Source organism: Lissotriton helveticus, chromosome 4_1 (assembly GCF_964261635.1).
Source record: "Lissotriton helveticus chromosome 4_1, aLisHel1.1, whole genome shotgun sequence".
Taxonomy (NCBI): domain Eukaryota; kingdom Metazoa; phylum Chordata; class Amphibia; order Caudata; family Salamandridae; genus Lissotriton; species Lissotriton helveticus.
This window is the reverse complement of record NC_136063.1, coordinates 1306230996-1306253572: the sequence shown is the minus strand read 5'-3', so window position 1 is coordinate 1306253572 and position 22577 is coordinate 1306230996. Positions and strand designations below refer to the sequence as shown.

Genomic DNA, 22577 nt, shown 5'->3' with positions numbered 1-22577 from the left:
CTAAGGGCTGCAGCACTTATTGTGCCACCCTTAGAGGCCCTGTGCTCTGACACCCACAAACTGCCTTTGAAGGCTGTGTGTGTTGGTGCAGAACAAAACCAAGAGTGGACATGGCACACATCTCTGTGTGCCATGCCCACAACTCACTGCCCTGGTATACCTCAGTCCCCCCTCTAGCTGGGCGGCCTCAGGTGGGGGAGACGAGGTGAAGAACAACTCCGGGCTCTCGCCATCTTGAAGATGGGTAGCTCTACCCAATCAGGACTAGGCTCCTGCCCCCCTCCCCCTGGAGAGTGGCAGGATAGGGGGTGTACTCAACCCAGGAAAGGGACCAATTGGTCCCTGACCTTTCCCTACCTGTAACGCCCTTAAATTAAGTATTTAGGGGAACCCTGAACCTTCCGTCATCAGATCCCGATTCCGAAACTACAAAGAAGAACAAGAAGAAGATCTGCCGTGCAGCTGCTAACAAGAGGACGAGACCAACTGACTTGGCCCCAGCCCTGCCGGCCTGTCGACCCTCGATCCTGCTCCTGCTAAACCCCGGCATCTCCTGTGGTCAGCAACCTCGAAAACCCCGGAGGACCTGACTGCCTTGCTTATGCAAAGACTGGGACTCCAACGAGAAGTGGTTCTGCTCAAACAGCAACAACTCCTGGTGCCAGCCAGGAACCGTGAATCCAGCACCCTCAGCACCTGGCCCGTGCCTGAGTGGACAAAGAACATGAGGACGTCCCCCGGTGACTGTGACCAAAAATCCAGTACCCAAGGACGCTCCTGACGACCCCTGCAGCCTCACAACCAGTGACCCGTCTAACCGCGACCAGCAGAGGGTAAGATTTCCTGACACCAAAAGACACCCCTGCACCCGGCGCCCCACTGCCCCCTGTGCCCAACTCCTGCGTGTCTACCCATCCTACAGCTTCCCAACTTACCCCTCGAAGTGGTGGTTGCACCTGAAGAATCTCCGTCCCCGAGCCTGCAGCCTTTGTTCGTCTTGCAGCTTTCTCATTGAAATACATTGGGCGCCCGACGGCCCAAAAGCACCCTCCACCCAGCCGCCCTAGTGCGACTGGAAGTTCAGCAACTGTTCTATTCTACTTCTCCACTTGCCCTGTGTAAGTGGCCAGGAGTTCGACTCCCACAGCCGCATGGCCTGCCTGCTAGCAGCCACCACCCGAAGGCACCCTACCCGCCGTAGGCTAACATTGGGCCTACTCTCTCTGCACCCGGCTGCCCCTGTGCCGCTGAGCGTGTAACTACTGTACCTACCAATCAATCAATCAATCAAAGACATTTATAGAGCGCACTACCTACCCGTAGGGTCTCAAGGCGCTTAGGGGGGGGGGGGGGGTGCCGTTACTGCTCGAACAGCCAGGTCTTGAGCTTCTTCCTGAAGGAGAGGTGGTCTTGGGTCAGGCGCAGGTCGGCCGGGAGGGAGTTCCAGGTCTTGGCGGCCAGGTAGGAGAAGGACCTTCCTCCTGTTGTGGCTCTACGGATGCGTGGGACGGCGGCGAGGGCGTGGCTGGCAGATCGGAGGTGGCGTTTGGGAGCGTAGAAGTTGATTCGGTTGTTAAGGTAGCTCGGGCCTTGATCGTGAAGGGCTTTGTGTGCGTGGGTGAGGAGCCGGAAGGTGATTCTTTTGTTGACGGGGAGCCAGTGCAAGTCTCTCAGGTGTCCGGAGATGTGGCTGTTCCGTGGGATGTCGAGGATGAGTCTGGCTGAGGCGTTCTGGATCCGCTGGAGTCTCTTCTGGAGCTTGGCGGTGGTTCCGGCGTAGAGGGCGTTGCCGTAGTCCAGTCGGCTGGTGACGAGGGCCTGGGTGACGGTCTTTCTGGTCTCCGTGGGGATCCACCAGAAGATCTTCCGAAGCATGCGCAGGATGTTGAAGCACGACGAGGAGACGGCGTTGACTTGCCTGGTCATGGAGAGGGAGGAGTCCAGGATGAAGCCCAGGTTGCGTGCGTGGTCCGTCGGTTTGGGTGCGGTGCCCAGGGCGGGGGGCCACCAGGAGTCGTCCCAGGCGGAGGGCGAGGAGCCCAGGATGAGGACCTCCGTCTTGTCTGAGTTCAGTTTCAGGCGGCTCGTCGTCATCCACTCGGCTACCTCTTTCATCCCTTCGTGCAGGTTGGCTCTGGCGGCGGCGGGGTCGTTGGTCAGGGAGAGGATCAGCTGGGTGTCGTCGGCGTAGGAGATTATGTTGAGGTTGTGTTGGCGTGCGATGGCCGCGGGGGGGCTCATGTAGACGTTGAAGAGTGTAGGGCTCAGCGAGGATCCTTGAGGGACGCCGCAGATGACTTCGGTGGCCTCTGACTTGTACGGTGGTAGGCGGACTCTCTGTGTTCTTCCGTCGAGGAAGGAGATGATCCACTCCAGTGCCTTCTCCTGGATTCCGACGTTGCAGAGGCGCTGCACTAGGGTGCGGTGGCAGACCGTGTCGAAAGCCGCGGAGAGGTCTAGGAGGATGAGGGCCGCTGTTTCTCCGTTGTCCATCAGGGCTCGGATGTCGTCGGTGGCGGCGATGAGGGCGGTCTCGGTGCTGTGGTTGGCACGGAATCCGGACTGCGAGGGGTCGAGGGATCCGTTCGTCTCGAGGAAGGCGGCCAGCTGTTTGTTGACGGTCTTCTCGATGACTTTGGCTGGAAACGGGAGTAGAGAGATGGGGCGGTAATTCTTGAGTTCGGTGGGGTCTGCCGTAGGTTTCTTGAGTAGGGCGCTGAGTTCGGCGTGCTTCCAGCTCTCGGGGAAGGTGGCGGTGTCGAATGAGGTGTTGATAATGTCCCGCAGGTGGGGTGCGATGACAGCGTCGGCTTTGTTGAAGACGTGGTGAGGGCAGGGGTCGGTCGGAGATCCGGAGTGGACGGAGTTCATCATGCGGATGGTGTCTTCGGTGCTGATCGGGGTCCAGGCTCGGAGGGTGGTGGTGGGCGGCGTTGCTGTGGTTGTGGCGTGGGTCGGATGGGTGCTGAAGCTGTTGTGTATGTCCGCGATCTTGTTGTGGAAGTAGGAGGCGAGGGAGTTGCAGAGGTCTTGCGAAGGGGTGATGTCGTTGTTTCCGGCGTTGGGGTTGGAGAGCTCTTTCACGATGTTGAAGAGTTCCTTGCAGTTGTGTGCGTTGTTATCCAGTCGGTTCTTGAAAGCCGTTTTCTTGGCGGTGCGGATCAGTTGGTGGTGTTTCCGGGTGGCGAGCTTGAGGGTGGACCTGTTGTCCGGTGTGGGTTCCTTTCTCCAGACTTTCTCGAGGGCTCGGCAGTTCTTCTTGGAGCTCTTGAGTTCGTCGGTGAACCATGGGGCTTTCTTACTGCCGGGTCTGCTGGGCGGGGTCCTCAGGGGGGCGAGTTCGTCCGCGCAGTTGCTGAGCCACTTCGTGAGGTTGTCGGCGGCCTGGCTTGGGTTCGCTGAGCTGGCCGGAGGGTGCTGGCTCAGGGAGGCGGCGAGCTGGTCGGCTGTGATCTTGTTCCAGCTTCTTCGTGCAACCTGTTGCTGGTGGTGGTGGATCGTCGTTCTCCTGAAGGTGAAGTGGATGCATCTGTGGTCCGTCCAGTGGAGTTCTGTGGCGTGGCTGAAATCGATGTCTTTGCTGGATGAGAAGATGGCGTCGAGTGTGTGTCCGGCGAGGTGGGTGGGGGTGGACACCAGTTGCTTGAGTCCGAGGTTGTCGAGCAGGGTGCTGGTGTTGCCGTCGTTGTTGTTCTCCAGGTGGAAGTTGAAGTCCCCCAGGAGGATGTAGTCAGCGGAGGGGAGGGCATGCGGGCTGACGAAGTCGGCGATGTCCTCGCTGAATTGAGTGCGTGGTCCCGGAGGTCGGTAGATCAGGGTGCCTCTGAGGGTGGTCTTCGGGTCGGTGTGGATCTGGAAATGCAGGTGTTCGGCGGAGGGTGGGGTGTTGTCGGTGCTGGTCGTGATGCGGATGGTGTTCCTGTGGATGATGGCGATGCCTCCTCCCACCTGGTTGGCGTTGCGGTCCCTCCGGGTGATCTTGTAGCCCTCTGGGATGGCGATGGCGATGTCGGGTGCTGAGGAGGCGTTCATCCAGGTCTCCGTGATGAAGGCAACGTCAGGGGCTGTGGCGTCTAGGAGGTTCCAGAGTTCGATGGCGTGTCTGTGGACGGAGCGGGTGTTGAGCAGGATGCACTTGAGGTGGTTGCTGCTGGTGTTCGGCTTGGCAGGTGCTGGTGCCGGGCAGGTCCGGATGCAGGTAAACTAGCAGGCGTGGCAGCTGAAGGGTCCGTGGGTGTGCTTCGGAGTAGCTCGGTAGCATCCCTGGGTCCTGCCGGTGTTGAGTGCGATGAGTGTTGTGGCGTCGTAGGACTGTCGGGTCGTAATCCGTCGGTGGGGTCCAGGGGTCCTGGCACTGGGCGCGGTCCAGGCGCGGACGGGCGTAGACGGGCTTACCTTTGGCGCGCCTTCGGCGCACAATCGGCGCGCCCGCTGCGCGTGGCCGCTGCGCGTTCGCACGGTCGCCATATATGGCGAAGTGCGCGGGTGGGCGGAGCAGCTGGGAGGCGGGAGCGGGGAGGGTACAGAAAGAAAAGGGGCGGGGTTACCGGTGGTGGCGGGAAGCGGGGAGCGGGGAGGGATGAGACGGGGGTGGCCGAGGGGGGCAACCCAGGGAAACAACGGAGGAGAGAAAAACAATTAGTGCAACAACAGCAGTACAATTACAATAAAAACGGACCGAAAACGAGGCAAAACAAATACAGGGACACCAGAATCAAGGCAAAAACAAATAAAGGGTCACAGGGCAGGAATCGAGTGCAGAACACGCCGCTCGGTGGCAGGGGGCGTGGTCTCGCGGCTGAGACGGGGCAGGCGAGGCACAGGGCGGGAAGGCACACGCAGCAGCTGGTGGCCGTGCGGCGCGGGAGTGTCCCAGAACCTGGGAGACCCCTGAGTCTATCCCCAGAACCTTAACTCTGCCAGTCGAGTACTTACCTGAAAGCCGATAACTTGCATTTTCTCTATAGGGTAACATTGACTGGTTTTCACTTGGAAATTCTTCTAAGTGTCGAGTTTTGAAAACTTTGAAATATTCACTAAAAATCATCCGATCAACGAAAATGAAATTACTCACCTGTTACCAGGAGAGATCCCAGTGCTGGATCTTTGTGCCCAGCACTGACCCTAAAAAGTAATTACAACTGTGATTTTCCGATAACCAGATTTTCCCCCATAGGATAACATTGCCTGGTTTTTGCCAGAAATTCTTCTAAGTGCCGATTTTTGAAACATACAAATATTCCTTAAAAATCGCCTGTGTAACAAAAATGATTTCTTTCAACTGTTTACAGGAGATGCGCCAGGGCTGAATCCAGGATCCAGCCCTGAGTAAGAAAAACATATGTAAAGTAATTGATCTTGCATTTAACTTAAAATTCCTACTGAGCTCAATGTTATAATTGTGTTTAACTTGTGTTGCATATTGCAACAACTGTATCTATTGCATTGAAAAGTCTATTGCTATTTAAAAACTATTCAACTGTAGCATCTCATTCTGAGAAAGCATTTCTAAAACCTACTTGTCGTTCTAAAAAAAACCAATTTATTTTTATATACAAAACAATTGGCTTTGAGTTCAGTTCTTGAGTGTGTGAGACCATTTGCTGACTGAGTGTGTACAACAAATGCTTTACACTGTCCTCTGATACTGCCTTACTGCTCGACCAAGCTACCACTTTAGAGAGGAAGGTTATATCTAACTTTAACCTCTGCCAAACCTCTGGGGACTGTGCACTGTACCTTACTTTGGTGCAGTATATACAGAGCCACTTTCTTACACTTACTAGTTTAGACCCTCTCTAAAACACATTGGACAGTGCACTACTTCTCCATTTACAAGGGAATGCTTAAGTCAACCACATTTTAAGAGCCCATAAAGGCCACAGTGATTTCGCCCAGTCGAAAAACAGTCCAAAGTGGCCCCTGATGACCCTGTGTATATCTCTGGGAAGGGTAGGTTCTGACATCTTGCCTAACGAGGCATCCAAGCACGTACAGGGAATTGTGTAGCCTAAAAAGCAGCTAACCATAAGAGTGTTTCCAATTCTGTGGGTCTCCACTCATGGTATGACCAGTGCAACTGGGAGGAAATGGAGAAGCTGTGGTACACCTCTGGAGTCCTACGGGAAACTGTGACAGGAGCTATTTGCTTAGTCCCAAACAGCAACACCAGCATCAGATGCACCTTCAGGTACAGTAGCAGATTCTACCTCTAAAGGGATTAACACTAGCATCATCCTCCGCAGGCATTACTGTCTCAGGGTATCTGGATTTCAACCCAAGGTGCAGCAGCACCTTATGGATGTCCCTTTTGATGGTGAGCATCTCCTCGGTCCCCCGGTCGACCAGATGTAAGAACAAATCAAAAAGGACACACACGTTGCAAAGTCTATTGGCGTCTGCAGTTCCGCTGTCTCAGATCTGCCTTTCACAGTCAACAAACCAGGGGTGCTGTTAAGCTGGCCTGTTTCCACCAGGGATTGCAATACCAACAGCCCTTTCCAGACCCGAAACAAACCAATTCCTTCCAGGGGTGGACCTATAGAGGGATCGGCCGTGGTACATGCTCCACTAGAGAAACTTATGCCGTCATGCAGCGACTCCCCATACCCCCTTTTCTTCCCCATCATATTACACCTGTTTGAGGAAGACTGAGGCACTTCTTTCCTCTGGAAATAAATTACCTCAGATTAGTGGGTGTTTTCCATCATATGAGAAGGGTACAGCGTTGAATTTCACACAATCCTACCAAACATGCCACACCACTGCCATGTCTATGCACAGACCACCTCCTGCTCCTCGAAACAGAGGTACATGCACTCTTTCCAGAGAGCACCATTGAACCAGAGCCTGCACAACAATTCACGAAGGTAGTTTACTGCCTTTACTTCTTCATCCTATAAAGGATAGATTCCTCCAACCAATTGTAGACCTCTGTTGATCCGTTTAGTCTTCTCCGGACACTGTGCTGTGGTCAAGATGCAGGACAACTGCCCACTGCTCCTCCAAGAACACGTATTGTCAGTGCTGGATCTGAAAGACTCCAACTTTCACATCCCAATCCACCAAGCCCATCACCAGTAGCTTTGGTTTCTACCAGTTAAAGAAGGTTTCTTTCTGTGTCACAACGGCTCCAAGGGTGTTTGCAAACTGCCTGGTGGTAAATCGGCGCAGAAATGCGTACACGTCTTGCTATACTAAGACAATTGGCTTATCCAGAGTAGCAGCAAATGTCAATGACTAGTACACACTCAAAACAATAGTATCTCTACTTCACAGGCTAGAATTAACCAGAACTCAAAAAAATGCACCTTTAAACCTCAGTAGGTCCAGCCCTTCTTGGGTGTCTTTCTAAAAGAGTTACAGGGAAGGCATACCACAGCGTACAGAAGTTGATGGTATTCCAAAAGATCCTACCTCTTTGTGTCACACCATCCCATCACTCTGCAAGCTTTGAAGGAGCTGTTAGGTATGGTGACTTCATGCATTGCACAATATTCCAGATTACATATGCTCCTGCTCCAGGTGTGCTTCTCGAGGCAGTGGGTACAAGCCGAAGGACAATGGAATGATATAATGTTGGTTCCAACCAGGACTCTGCACTCTGGTGGAACAGCAACAAGCTAGTGCTCAGCAGGCCCTTACTAGCCCCCTTCTGCATAGGACCATCACCATTAATGCATCTCTTAGGATGCTCACCTTCACAAGATGATTGTCCAAAGGTCCAACGCACCTGCCCCCCTCAGTCCAACGCACCTGCCCCCTTCAGTACCAGGAGGCTTGCATTACCTACCTGGAGGTGTGGGCAGTCACTTTAGCCCTCTGAGAGTTCTAGAGTAACAGTCCTAATAAAGACATTCAACCTGATAGCCATGTCGTACATTCAGAAATGGGGAATCCACACAATCACTCTTATCCGCTCTATGCACTAGCTGCAGAACTGGTTAGCAGGACGCATTAAGTCCACGAGTGAGAACTCCACCCCTAAGTCCTTCACATGGACTTTAAGTGGTGGGGGACCCCGACCCTAGACCTGTTCACCACTACCAAAAATGCAAATAGACGAACCTCACCTCCCGGTACCTGCATCCACAGTCCATGGGCAAGGCACTGTGGATGAACTGGACAGGGATATTTCCCTGCGTTTTTTGCCCCTCCGCCTCATTCCCATACTGTGTGAGGAAGATGAGGAGGTGTCTATGACCCTCATCCTACTGACACCAACCTGGGCAAGACAGCCCTGATATTCAATGCTCCAGTAGATGTAATCTAATCATGATGAGAAGCTTCCGCTGAGGTCAGACCTACTCACTCAGCATCTGGGCCAGCTCAGATACCCAGATCTTAGACAGCTATACCTCGCCGTCTGGCACCTGAGTTCGACTATTTTAAAATCCAGAGAAAATTATGCTTATCCCGCAAGAAACGCATTAGCCCACTACTCGTGGCAGTTAAATTATTGCATTGCTGCATTATTTTTAAATTCAAAAAATGTTATTCAATATTTTATAATGAAAGAATAAATATGTACTACTTTTGTATATATTTTTTAACATTAATTTATATTTATTTATAGCTTTAACTATATTGAGAATGTTCATTTAACTAAACATTATTTCCTTTTGAAGTCCCTGCCTCAATTATTTTCTATGGGAGGGTGTTGCAGTTGCATTAATTGGCCATATGTAGTGCCATGTGTAGTGCTCGACATAACTACAAAACTGAGAGTTACTACAAAAGTGCAGTCTTTGACTACCGAAAAGTAGTAAACGTACTAAAATGTGTAAGTAACCCTTGTGAATAAGGCCCTGTGTGGCCTTGTGTTAATCGTTCCTGTCCCCTGTGTCCAGTATCAGGGCAAGAAGGCTTTGTAGTCCTATGGTGTCCTTTCTGCTCCCATGTTTTGGGCCTTTATGGTTATCTCTGTCCTGCGGTTTCTTTGTAAATAGATACACGGTTTTAGTGTCTGATGGACGCTGCCATTTTGGATACTAGTTTCAATTTCGGCCAGCAGCAGGAGAAATGGTGAAATTGAAGAGAAACTAAGCCTGGCCATCTATGCAGCACAGGGTAGGTATTGACATTATATACAACAGTTTTTATTTTTACAGTCCACAATAGGATTCTCAGCTCTTATAGGTCCCTGAAATTGGAGCTCAGCATATGTGCATATTGCTGGTTCTCTGCTCCAGTCACCCCCCCAGGAAAAGGGTTTGATATAGGAGCGTAAACCTGATAAAGCATTAGTCTGCTGAAGCCTGTTCCTTGGGGCATTTGCTTTGTAATCCATTTGATAGAAGGCAGTTCTTTAACTGATACTGCTGTCCTAACCCTTTTACTTGAATACCATACTAACGTGTATCAATCACAATTAATTGTACCCGCCCACTGTCTAACCATGTAGTTTCATTTAGCCAATCAGCACATTGTCCGAACTGTGCAAGGGGAAATCTAGGGATGTTGCAATGGCAAGAGATGGGGCAAGGAGCAATTGAAAGTGAAAACTGTCGGGTAGAATACTGCGTTATAGAAGCTAAAAGCTGTACACATTTTGACTTGTTTCAACCGTAGATAATTATTGATTGTCATGTTCCCGCAGATCCGACCTAGGAGCACTGAATTGCAGGGTTGAGACATTTTGTTTGCCTCCCACATTTATGTATTTTGTCATATTGAATTGCTTTCTTTAACATGCAGCTGTTAAATTGTTTACTAGGTTATTCTCTCTTTGCTGTGTTTTTTGGACCTGGAAGGTGTTAAGTTGTTAAATGGTCTTGTGTGTCACGAACCTAGTGCACTATGGCCCTTCTAAAATGCTAAGTAGACAGGGAGACCTGACAATGTTTTGCAGATTTTGTACTATTTGAAATACGTATTTTACTGTAAGTCTTTTTTAAACCCTAAAGGTGTCAAAATGTTAACTTTTATTTTTTCAGTTAATTTTGTGGCATCCCAGCATTCATTTCAAGAGAATATGGATCACTTTGAGCAGCAAACAATAACCCAACAGTCCTTTGATCAGCAAGGATTAACTCAAGGTTTGTAATCATCATAATAATGCAGTTACATTGATTAGGCTTAAAAATCGTTTCTACGATTATGTAGAATTTGTTTAAAATGACAGTGTTGTGCTTAACATATTAAATTTGAGCAAAGCATACTTTTAATGTTAACTGTATATTCAATTCTGGTTTATAGCTTGGCTTCTGTTTCCAGCTAGTTTATATGGTGGTAGAATATTGAAGTCCTCTCTGGTTAAATGTTATCCAGATTTTGAGGACTGCATTGGTCTAGCTTGTTTTTCTAATAATAATAATAAGGAATTTTATAAAGCGCCTGGTTACACCAAGTCGGCGTGTCCCCGCTCTAGGATAAGTGGGAGAGGCAGAGCCACAAAACCTAGGACGACGTCCGAGCACAACTTTTAAAGAGAGAACAGGTAAATTTTAAGATCCTTCCAATACTCCATCTCGGATTACTATAGCCGGAGGTTCAGAGGGAGTCTATTCCAACTCTGGGCCGCCAAAAGCCGGAAGGACCTACCACCCATCCTGGCCTTCTTAACCTTCGGGACTGACAGCAGGCCAGTCCCGCTAGATCTAAGAGGCCGTGCAGGCGTATAGGAGGTAAGGAGACTCCGCACATACACAGGGCCAGTGCCCTGGATAATGCGATGGCACGTGCAGAGAGTCTTAAACATCACTCTCTTCCTAATAGGAAGCCTGTGTAGGACGTTTAAGGCACTTTTGGAGGCAGCCCTCCTGGGTTGCATGAGGACCAGCCGTGCCGCTGCATTCTGCAGCACCTGAAGTCTGTTTAGGCATTTAGCAATGGCACCAAGATAAAGTATATTGCCATAGTCCAAACGAGAAGTAACAAGTGCATGCACCAGCGTCTTGCTGGCCTCTATGGGGAGGAGATCCATGGTTTTCCGTAGGCCCTTAAGGACCCCAAAACAAGTCCCCACTATACTATCACTATACTATGGCACAGATCACATTTGCTGCATCCCTTTAAAGGTCCTGCAGTTTTTAATTTGGAGCTCCAATGAGTGTGGTGTTGGAATACACAAGCTGATAGTTAAATGAGTGCTAAGACTACTTACTGCGTTCATTTGTGGGAAGTAGTATAAAATGGAGCCAGAGCAGGCTAATCACTGGCTGAATTATCAAGCCTTCCTAGTGCTTCTGGACTTTTGGCAACATTTGACTCTATTGATAATGTTTTCCTTTCTTGTATAACTGAAGTAGCTGAGGGAAAGAGACCTGAATTCTCATGGCTTCATTCATTACATTACGTTCAGCGTAGCTCTGTTTCCTATAATGTAGAGTTGTACTGCTAAGCACTATCACTGGTGCTGTTTATGGTTGATATGAGATCCCGATTAATACTTCTAGGTGGATGAAATCTCCATGCCCAATATTATGCTGACAATACCTTTCTTCTGATTGAGATCAGCATAAAGAGCATGAGGAATTAAGAAAGTGGATACATTCTAATTTTCTCCATGGAAATGGTCCTAAGATGGGAAATATGCTAATTTAAGGAAAGATTATTCCTCATAGTAAAATATGGACTATCCTGCCCTTTTTGGACTAGTAAAAGTCTACGTTTATATCTAGGTGAATACCCATAATGTGACATATGATGCAGATGTTGTAGCTTCAAAAGTTAAATCAAGTGATCCCTTTAATTCATGCACACTATTGATTTCTTAAAGGATACACTTTAACACACTCCTAGACTACAGCAACAGTCTTTACAAATAAGACTGTAAAGCTACATATGGCTCAAAGTAAGGATGGAGACAGAGAGCGAGAGAGAGATAGAGAGAGAGAGAGAGAGAGAGAGAGAGTGCACACATACACCCCTACAAAAGGACTCCACACAAGTATAGAAAAATAGCCAACATTTATATATATTTTAATTATTTTTATTTGCATATAAAGCAAAAAAGTAATAGCATAAATACACACAGTACAGGGGCTCTTCGTAATACCTATCTATAAAATGTTTCACACTTCCGCGCCACCAGCCGCATCTGCAGCAAGTCTCAAATGTACACGCCAGCATGACCCCTCTCGATCCCAAACATCCTGACTGGTATGCAGCGCAGGAGCACATGGTTGTCACTGATAATCATTTCACTTCCCCATACTCTGGTGCACTTATGAGGACACTCTCTACTTTCAAAGACTGCATTCACTGCCTGCATGCACCAGTCCATATCTCTCTTACAATCTCCCAACTGCAGTGCAAAAGTGACTCTCCAGAGTCTTGCTATGTTTTGTTTGGCCACCATCAGTCCCAGAGTGATCCAGAGGCGGTCCATGCGGGTGAGCTATGTATCTCCCAAAATGTTTAATAATCATCACTTCGCCTTGGGCTCTAATCCACTGCCACACATAATCGTAATGCAGGTCACCACTGCCGCACCAGTGTAACTGCAGCACTGGACATTCCCATACCATATATTAGATTGTATCTATTTGTCCACACCATTTGGGGCAGAGTGCATCATCCACTTTACCCATTTTCAGCAGTGTTGTTGCAGCATAACTCCTATGAAGGATCATGAGCAGCACGAGGCGGGAGCGTGAGCATATGGCCACCTCTTGCGGGAAAGTCAAGGCCACATGATGCTTATCATCCTCCAATCCACCCAGATCTCTATCCCAAGAAAAATAGCCAATATTTATCTAAATCGAAAAAGACCAAAATGACAATCCAACCTAGGCAAATCAAAATATCACTTTTTAAAGATTAAATCAAATACAGCTCTTGGAAATAAAAAAAAGCTTCTACCTGTGCTATTTGGTTGCAATCAACGTTGATGACTCCACAAAGGCAGTCAGACCTAGATGGCGCAATGCTCTGTTATGGAGTCTGGCAGATCCCAGTACATTACCTTGGTGGCGTTATGAAAGACAAAGACAATGCAAAACAACGTGGAAGTGAGGTGTTGCAAAGGCAGGTGCAGCGTTGGTTCCTTACTGTTTATGGGGAGGTGGTACATTGGTTTTTTACTGTCACGAGGGACGTGAGGCGGTTGCTGGTGCGATATCTTGGTTTCTTATGGAAGTTTGGCACTGATGAGGTGTTGTAAGTCAAGCCGCAAGGCTTTGGTTTCTAGTCGTCGTTGTTGATACTGGCCCTAGGCGCCGGAATTGAAGCAGTGCATCACAGACTTCGGTGGTGCGTTGCTGCGAGACTCGTGTAGTGGAGGATCTTCTGAGGCTCGTTGTTGGAGCCTGCGGTGCAAGTCGCTGTAGCTGCGTTGAGCGGTGACCACTGCTCTGGTGCAGTCAGTGGCACGGCTTCAAAGTTGCAGACAGGCTCCGGTTCCGAAGTCGATCAGTGTCTGTATTGCATACTGCTAGGGAGCACCCCAAACTCAATTCCAAGGACCCAGGGACTGAAATTGTCACCGCTTGGCATATGTAAAACTCCATAATAGAGGGGGACCCAGGTGTTGCAGGTGAAGTCTTTGATGGCCCTGAGACTGCTTAACAGGAGGCAAGCTCAACTCGAGCCCTTGGAGAACCTTGGAAGCAGGATGCAGAAAGCGAAGTCAAGTCCTTTCACTCCCAGGACAGAAGCAGCAAGCAGCAGGCCAACACAGCAAAGCAAATAGCAAAGTGGCAGTCCCTCCGGACAGCTATGCAGCTCTTCTTCTTGGCAGAATATCCTTAACCCAGAAGTGTTCTTAGTATATGGTGTCAGAGGTTCAGTACTTATACCCATTTCAGCCTTTGAAGTAGGCAAAGTTTAAAGTGAAGTCTTTGTAGTGCACAAGACCCTGCCTTTCCCTGCCCTGGCTCCAGACACACTACAGGGGCTGGAGAATTATTTGTGTGAGGACAAGCACAGCCCTATTCAGGTGTCAGTGTCAACTCCTCCCACCAGTCTAGCTCAGGAAGACCCTTCAGCCTGGTGATGGGCCATCAGCATTTGTAGGGCACACCTCGGCTGCCTTTGTGTGACTGTCTAGAGTGAATGCACACACAACCCGATTGTCATCCTGACCCTGACGTGTGGTCAGATTGGCCCAAAATGTTACATTAATTTTATTTGTTAGAGCATGGAACAAATCGTCCCAAAGAGAGTTTGCTCAATCCCTCTTGGCCCATTCTAATTCTTTCTTGTAACTTGCCCTACAAGCCGTCACTTATCCCTAGTTTTAATCACTTGCAGTAGTAGAGTTTTGGCTATCCTACATGCCGTGTGTGTATCCTTAATATCTTGGGCCAACACCTCTTTTGTTGTCAAAGAAAGGCGCATGAGCGTTTGCCAAAAACAGGTCTCTCTCCTCTGGGGCAAGATTATTCAATAACTCTACATGCTCTGTGGCCGTTGAGTTCACTACCTCCTCAAGTTCGAGATACCTTTCAACCCAACCCCATCTGATGGCCTTACCATTATTGGAAAGTTTAACATGTCCTATTTGGGGATGACCCTGGGCTATCTGGGTGTTAGCGAGGGAGCCCAGCAGGGTCAGACTAAGCGCATTGTGGTCACTGTCCACCCTTTCAAGGACCACATAATACCAGCTCTTCAAGCTAATGAAAATATATTCAATACCGCTAGTGTTACCAGGCCTATTAAAGGTTTGCTTGATGTCATTATCAGATTAAGTCCCACTAGGTCTGTGTAGTCTGTGTTCCAAGCCCATGTTTGACTGGATTGTGAGTGAAGAAAAATGCATAACAAGTTATCTAGAAGATATGATGGCTTAGGAGAAAGCAGATAAGACTTTCACAGATGGTTCTTCCTCGACTCTACCTATGGCTTGTTTCTTACAAAGACAGAAGACCCAGTGGAAAAAAATCCAAGAAGGAAGGGAAACATTGCCATTCTGACCACGCCTTTCACTGTTGAACCGACTCAACTTCAAGATGTGAGCCAAAGTATGGCATTCGTATGATCACCATCAGGAGTTGGAACTTTATCAATACCAAGTCACCACCTATTGGTATTGGGAATATCTCTGGTATGGAAGCGTCCCTTCCACTCAGTGTCACATTAATCAGCGTTGATACCTTCGCCCAAAAAGAGACTGTCGACGTCTAATCTGCATTGATGGCAAGGACGGTCGACATCAGGACACTTGGCTTCAGAGCTTTACAAAACCTCACCTAGATTGACGGCTATAGTGGCTTTGTCTTCTACCGCCTCCATTGCAAAACCTCATTCACCAATGACAAGATTCAGATTATTTTTGGACATAACACCAGCACTTGTTGGGCACTTGTCTTTCAGGATTCCATGTAAAGACCCATTTAAAGCTCCTTTCGGGCCTTTGCACCTTTGACTATCTGTAGCACCAAAGCAGACAAATAGTTATGTTTCCTCTGCAGAAGAGATTTCCTCCAAGGATGTCACCTCAGTATGCATATTTGCTACCTCTTCTGCAGAATCACCAAACACTGTGGAAGCAGAGAAGAGACACATTCCCTTTACAGTCTCCTTCAAGTTTGTATGACTTGGATACAGATATTTCAACAGCTATATCCTGCATGCCATCCTCTTGCTTGATCAGCATCTACAGTTAAACCTGTGGATGAACTCTCCATGTTCCATATGTCCCATAGTGAGGAATCAAAAAGGTGAGTATAGTACCCAGTCTGTTGGAGTTATGAGGATAAAGGAAAACGTTTTAACACCTCCAATGACTAAGATGGCAACACCTTGCCTACTGAAGAAGTACATATTAACTGATGAAGATCTTGATTTTCTACATCAAGATCCCAAGACATACTCTTTAATAGTATTTGCAGTCAGGAAGCACCACTCTTCAGCCCCGAAAATATTGCTCCTCCAACAGGAAATGTTAAAGGCTGGGAAAAAGTCCTGCAGTAGTGTTGTCACAGCTCTCAAGCCTGCCAGAGCTACAGGTCTGATTATGATATATGATCAAGCACTCTGGGAGTCCTTATGCGCATTCTGTGTGGAACTTCCTAGCAGATGACCGCAATTTGAAAACATTGTTCAGAAGGGTCCCCTGGCTTCAGACCAGATTATAAGTGCCTCCCTGGCTTATCAATATCGGAGTACTACCACAGAATATCTCTTAGGAAGTTGCCATGGTTGTGTCTTACATCTTTAAAACAAGCCCCTTGTTAAAAATACTTAGTCTTCCCTTCTCAGGATCCTCTCTTTTAGACCAAAACATGGAGGAGTAGATGGTCTGAATGAAAAATGAAGATGACTTTAAAATCAGTTTGGCTATAGGCATAGAAATGGGTCTATGTGCTGATATTACCACAAAGACCCCAAGAATTATCTGTGGCAGAGGGTCAGTCCCATTGTTGACCTTACCAGAACCATCAACAGAGGTAGTCCTACCTTCAGAAGGGAGGAATCAAATCAAAGCCTTCCAACCAGCAGCCCTCTGATTCCAGTGGATGACTTTAATCTAAAAACAAGCAATGACATGCCTGTCCTTCCTCTCTGTATTCTTAACTAGTGGAGGGTATTTCCCAACACCTAATTGATGGCAAAGCATAATGAGCAACAAGTGGTCCATAACAATTGTGCCGGAAGGTTATTTCGATTTAAAAAAAAAATCACTACTGCCTACACTAAGAGAATAATTACGGACTACAATCTCCCTGCTTCATTGATTAGGTAGGGATGCAGCTCAATTACCAAAAGTCAAACATATTACCACTTCAAACCATGAATTACTTGGGAGTGACCTTGGACACAAGGCAACCAAGTGTGTTTAATTCAGCAGACAGGATATTTTCCTCTCTGGTACAATGTCTTCTTCTCTTGAAGTCATTAAACCCAACAGAGCGCCTGATTTTGTACCCTTCTGGACAGGATGGCGTCAATTATCACGACTGTTCCAAATTGAAGGCTTTAAAAGAAACCTATGCGGCAATGCTTGGAAGATCACTTGACCCAGAAGGAGAACAACTGGGAGAACAAGCTCAGTTTGTCGCAGTCAGTAAGACAGCCTTCGCTCTTCTTACATTACCAGACTAGTCTAATGACAGGAATTCCATTTGCTGGGTGTGGCTGCTTACTTAGGACAACTGTCTGTCAAGGCAGCAGGCCACCTAGCTCCAAAGGTATTCCTGCCTTCTGGTAACAGTGGGTGGGGATTTTGGTACATACAGAAAGTACCATTACAGTGCACTGTATAAACTAACATGGAGGCATTAAATCGACGCCCCTGTCACTAGAAGGTCCAAAAACCTGGTCAAGTTTCCAAGCCAAGAATCTTTTGTTAAAATCAGTATCTATTGCTGGAAAAAATTTGTCACAGACAATGAGTCTTGCAAGACAACTTTTGTACATCGAGTATTCCAGAGACAGACTTGTTTTCCACAGCTCAAAATGCAAAATGCCATGGCTTTACCTCCAGGACACGGGAGCAAGGATATCTAGGCAATGTCCTTTTGAAGAACTGAAATATACAAAGTATACTAATTTTGAAGAACTGGTCAGAAACATTACAATACGCTGTTACTCATATCCCTCAATTTCCAGCAATAATTCTAAAATTAAAGCAGTCCAAAGCAGCACCAGTTCTAATTGCTCTTCAGTGACCCAGGCAATGATATTTCAGAGACCTTCTACTGATTTTTCTACTCCCATAAAAGAGACTATCTCCCCACTCCGAAGCCATCCCTTCTGATGAAGCAGCAAGTCAAAATATATCATCCAAATCTGACATCAGTGAATTTGACCGCTTTGAATAGATAATGGAATCAAAAAGATCATCAACGCTATAATTGTTTAAATGGAAACAATAATTATTTTGATGTTGCGAGGTTGACCCTATTACAGTTTAAGATTTTTTTTTTTCATAGCTTCTTCATCTCGCAAAAGATAATGTACTTCTATTAAAGTACATCTAGCTGCAATAACAGCATGTAGAAAGAATCCTACAGTGATGTTCTTCAAACTTCATTTAGTGACATACTTCTAGAGTGAATAAAGAAAGTTTAAACTCCCACAAGAACATGTCCACCTCTATTAGAGTTAAGTCTCTCTACTTTATAAAAATCGGCCCACTGTACGAACCCAGGTAGATAACTACAGTGCAGAACTAATTGCTCTTTTGAAGGTTTTTTAGCCTAAGCACCTACTTTCTACAGCCATCTATGAAACGTGGCGTTACAAAGTTTTAGAACAACTGGCGTTTTTTCTTTTTTATACTCCTTTATTGTTTGCACATCCTAATCATTTGAATAATCTACTTCGTAATGCACCTTCATGTCCATTTCGACTATATTCGAACAATAAAAAAAAATGATTGGAGGCCCCATGTATTTGTCTGCACGTTGGTAGAAGCAATAACACATGCGAATAGGAATAAGATGCCAGCCGTTAATGATTTTTATTTATCTTCCATTAATTCCTAGACCTGCAAATGCAGTGACTAGTTTTACACATTTGAAAATGGTTCATTGGGCATTATTGAATGTCGCCCTCATATGGTACTAATTTTTTTACTGTGATGTAGCACTATGTTTGTCATTAACCATGATGGGTGATTTTGCTGTGATTCCAGTTATGGTTTACCCAGAGTTCCAGTGCATGCTGTATTAGTTAAATAATCTGCTTACCATTTAGGTATGTTTGGAGTGTTGGTTGAATGGATAAAAGATAAAAGTGTGCAGAAATCCTATGTGTATTTTGAAATAAATGGTATCCTGTCTCTTTATCCACATAAATAATCATTGCTAAATCTCAGATTGTGTCTCTTGTTCATATTGTGTTAGTCGTGTTATGAGGTGTCCTTATTGGAGAATCGAAAACTGAAAAATTGTCAATACTGTTCTACTAAATCCCTACTTTTCAAATACACATTTGATTTAAACTGAATGTGAACGTGAGATTTATACTTCACTCTGAATTAATCACTTGTTTTATTTTTACTTCATATACATTTGTTGGTTGAATCTCACCAAATTTGCATCAACATCTACAATACAAAACACATTAAATTAAATCCACCATAATGTTGTACATATTCACAAATATTCATCTCTCCCAATCATTCACACATTCTACCATTTGACATCTACATGCACCCAAACACTCGTACATACATTTGAATATATCTTACAATTTAATACAATAACCATAGCAAATTTGGAAAAAAATTGTTTTAGATTTGAAAATATTATGGCTCTAAAACAAACTGGTCTACGCTTTTCGAACTCCTATCTGGTGGGGAGTTCTCATCAGGACCCAGAGCTGTGGAAAAGAATAAGAACCTTTCTTAATACCTTGGCTATTATACCAAATCAGCTCAGCATCTCTTCTAAAAGCCTCTGCCGCTTACCTTAAGTAGAGAAGACCTGGCTCATTTCTAGCTGTCGCTTGACACTACAATTAAAATACAACACCTAACGGTTATTTTTTCTAGAAACATGTTCTTACACCTACTGCGACATGTTCTGTATTCAGCGAAGGTACTTCCAGTGATCCAACTTAATCACCCTCGTATAACTTCTATGCTGTTTTCCGTAATCCTAAAATACAATAAATGGTAACTTGTTGAACTTTTCAAGTATTCAACAAACTCTGTCCGCGACCAAACGCAACGAACAATAGTGGCCCTCTGACTTACTTATTTCGCTGATAGCCGCTCTTGTCAGGTTTGTAGATGTTAGCATTTAGGGAGACCTGTAGAGGAGAACAGCGAGCTGTTAAAACGGACCCGTACGGTATTAGTCAATGTTCTGGTTCAAAACGGGCTTTGAGAAATCGTTACCTCCGAATGAACCTCCAAGAAACCCAATTCGTGCAAAAAAAAAAGCGTGTGAATTCATTCGCGCCCTGGATCTACCTCTATGGTTGTGTGAGGTATATGCCAGGCACTTCCTGGTTGGTGGACTCATGGGGAATGTAGTTGGCGTGTCTGCCGATTAAGTAAAACAGTCTAAAACCAAGCTTATTATATTTGTTAAAAGCCACTTGATATCAACTAAATTGTCGTCTGGAATTTCATGTTTCTTTGACATTATCGAAATAACAAACTCCTAAAAATCAGGGTGGAGGTTCATGGGAGATGTAGTTTTTAATGGATACTCTCAAGGCGGTTCGATACGCCTGTTGGTCTACATATGATATGACGATTATATATCTCTGTGGTCCATTGCTTGTCATGTAGCGATTTTAGTGGCCTCGGGAAATATGTAAGCTAATTTTTCTAAAATGGAATCATAGGGTGGTGAAGTCATAGCGCACATCACAACACCTAAGGTGTTCTTGAATGATGCATAATTCCATAGTTGTGTGTTGATCCTATACACCTAGGAAATTTGTGAATCACACCCAATGATGAGTTACTTGTTGTTAAATCCTTATGCTTCTCGTGTACCAAGGAAGTGCAGGAATCATGGCATTCGTCAGTGAGGAGTGTAACTTATTTGCACTAATTACGTTTACAAATCTCAGTTATCTCATTCAGGCCATCTACCGCCAAATTGAATTTTTTGCTATGGTTATTGTATTAAATTGTAATATATATTCAAATGTATATATGAGTGTTTGGGTGCATGTGGATGTCAAATGGTAGAACGTGTGAATGATTGGGAGAGATATATATTTGTGTGTACAAAATGATGGTGGATTTAATGTAATGTGTTTTGTATTGTAGATGTTGATGCAAATTTGGTGAGATTCAACCAACAAATGTATATGAAGTAAAAATAAAACAAGTGATTAATTCAGAGTGAAGTATAAATCCCACATTCACATTCAGTTTAAATCAAATGTGTATTTGAAAAGTAGGGATTTAGTAGAACTGTATTGGGAATTGTTCCGTTTTTGGGTGGTCAGTGGCTTGGCCTTACTGTTGGGAGCTCGAACCCAGTAGTGTTTTTTCTTATTGGAGAATGGCTTCTCTTATGGTGTCAGTCACATAATACCTGTAAAAAATCGTAACTTGTTTTTTCTCAATAAATGAGGAATATGATGTTAAAAGTTAGAGCAAATTGAAAATACATTGTGTTCCATTGCATGCCTTAAAATACAACTGTCAGGTTTTCTGTTTATATAATCTAACCATATTGTACTGGGATATGAAAAATATCCTACATGACAGGGTTCCACATTTTGTATTAGCACCCTCACATCTCCCACTCATACTTCTTTCTCTCCTACTCTCCTAATGTTAATTTTCCTTCTTGAATAAAGGCCTAACAGTCTACAGATACATTGACGTTGGTGCAGATCAAATTAGATTTCTGTGTTTTCTCTTATATTAATGTTGGTAGAATGAAACATTCACACGTTCTATTAATTTTGTTATTGCATGCGGTTTTTAATTTCTTCAGGTTTTGCAATTAGTGATGGCTTTAGTCAACCAAGTCAGTTTCCAGCTGTTCAGCAGTTACAAGATTCAAGCACCCTGGAGTCTCAGGCACTGTCAACAAGTTTTCATCAACCTAGCCTACTTCCGGATCCGACCTCTGATTCCATTAATATTGTAAGTTTTCCGGTTTTTCTGAAATGTGCATTACTATTTGAGTGGACTGGTTTTTAAAGCTCCTAATGCTATTCAGTGTTTATAAAATTACTTTGGAAATTATATTGATCGTCTTTTTTTGTGATCCATTGTTAGCTGCTGATTAGGTAAGTTGGGTAGCTAGTGGTAAGCCGTAGCACATTGTTTTAATACCTTTAAGTGTAGAATTGTGTCAAGGTCAATACTTTAAAGGTGTGGCCATATCTGAGCACAGTTTAGCAGAATTATATTCTAATTAACAATCACACCTTTACCACTGGAGGCTTAGCAGAATTGAAGAATGCATGTATGTAGTGGTATAGATTATAACAACTGGTGAAGAAACTCCTGCTTTCTGTGGATCATATATGATGTGGCCCCATGTCTACTAAAACAGATACCATTTGACTTTCTGGAATATATATATATATATATATATATATATATATATATATATATAGATAGATAGATATTATATATATATATAGATATATGTAGATATAGATATATGTAGATATATGTAGATATAGATATATGTAGATATAGATATATAAATATATATGTAGATATATGTAGATATAGATATATGTAGATATAGATATATAAATATATATGTATATACTTATGCAATAAAAATAAAGAAAAAAGAAATATTTTTTTTAAATCTGTCTCTGTCCTTGTGTTATATAAACTTAAAACCTAAGTAGCACATGCTCTGTACACATGACTTCAAAACATCGTACATTTCCGTAGGAAGCTGGCTCTTTATATAGTATATGAAAAAGAGATGTACTGTGAAAAGAGTGGACAAGGACTTGCTCTAGCAATCCCATAGAGCTCTTCTAGGGAGTAGTGTGGTCGAGCAGCCTTAGGTTTATTAGAGAGGAGTGTTATGCATTTGCAAATACACACAGTAGTTCATAAATGATGCTCACGACTCAAGAAGGAGATCCAAACCAATTCATAAAAATAACATGTATCTTTGTATATGTTTAGGCACTAGAATCTATACTACCAGGTAAGTAAGTTGTGCAGGAGAAATACTTTAAGTTGTGATAAGTCGTCAGTGCATTTTTCAAAAGCTGCAATATTATCCTATGGGAGTAAA

At 45.1% G+C, this 22577-nt stretch overlaps 1 protein-coding gene across 5 annotated transcripts in view; it reads left to right on the top strand.

Annotated features, from left to right (window-relative positions):
* The window catches only part of ZNF236 (zinc finger protein 236), a 1196152-nt gene that overhangs the window by 521387 nt on the left and 652188 nt on the right, over nt 1-22577 (top strand). For all 5 annotated transcript variants that reach the window (XM_078687874.1, XM_078687872.1, XM_078687873.1 and 2 more), the window contains exons 15-16: nt 9936-10037; nt 21300-21451. In XM_078687874.1, the coding sequence (XP_078544000.1) occupies nt 9936-10037; nt 21300-21451 (254 nt within the window). The remainder of the gene's footprint in view (nt 1-9935; nt 10038-21299; nt 21452-22577) is intronic.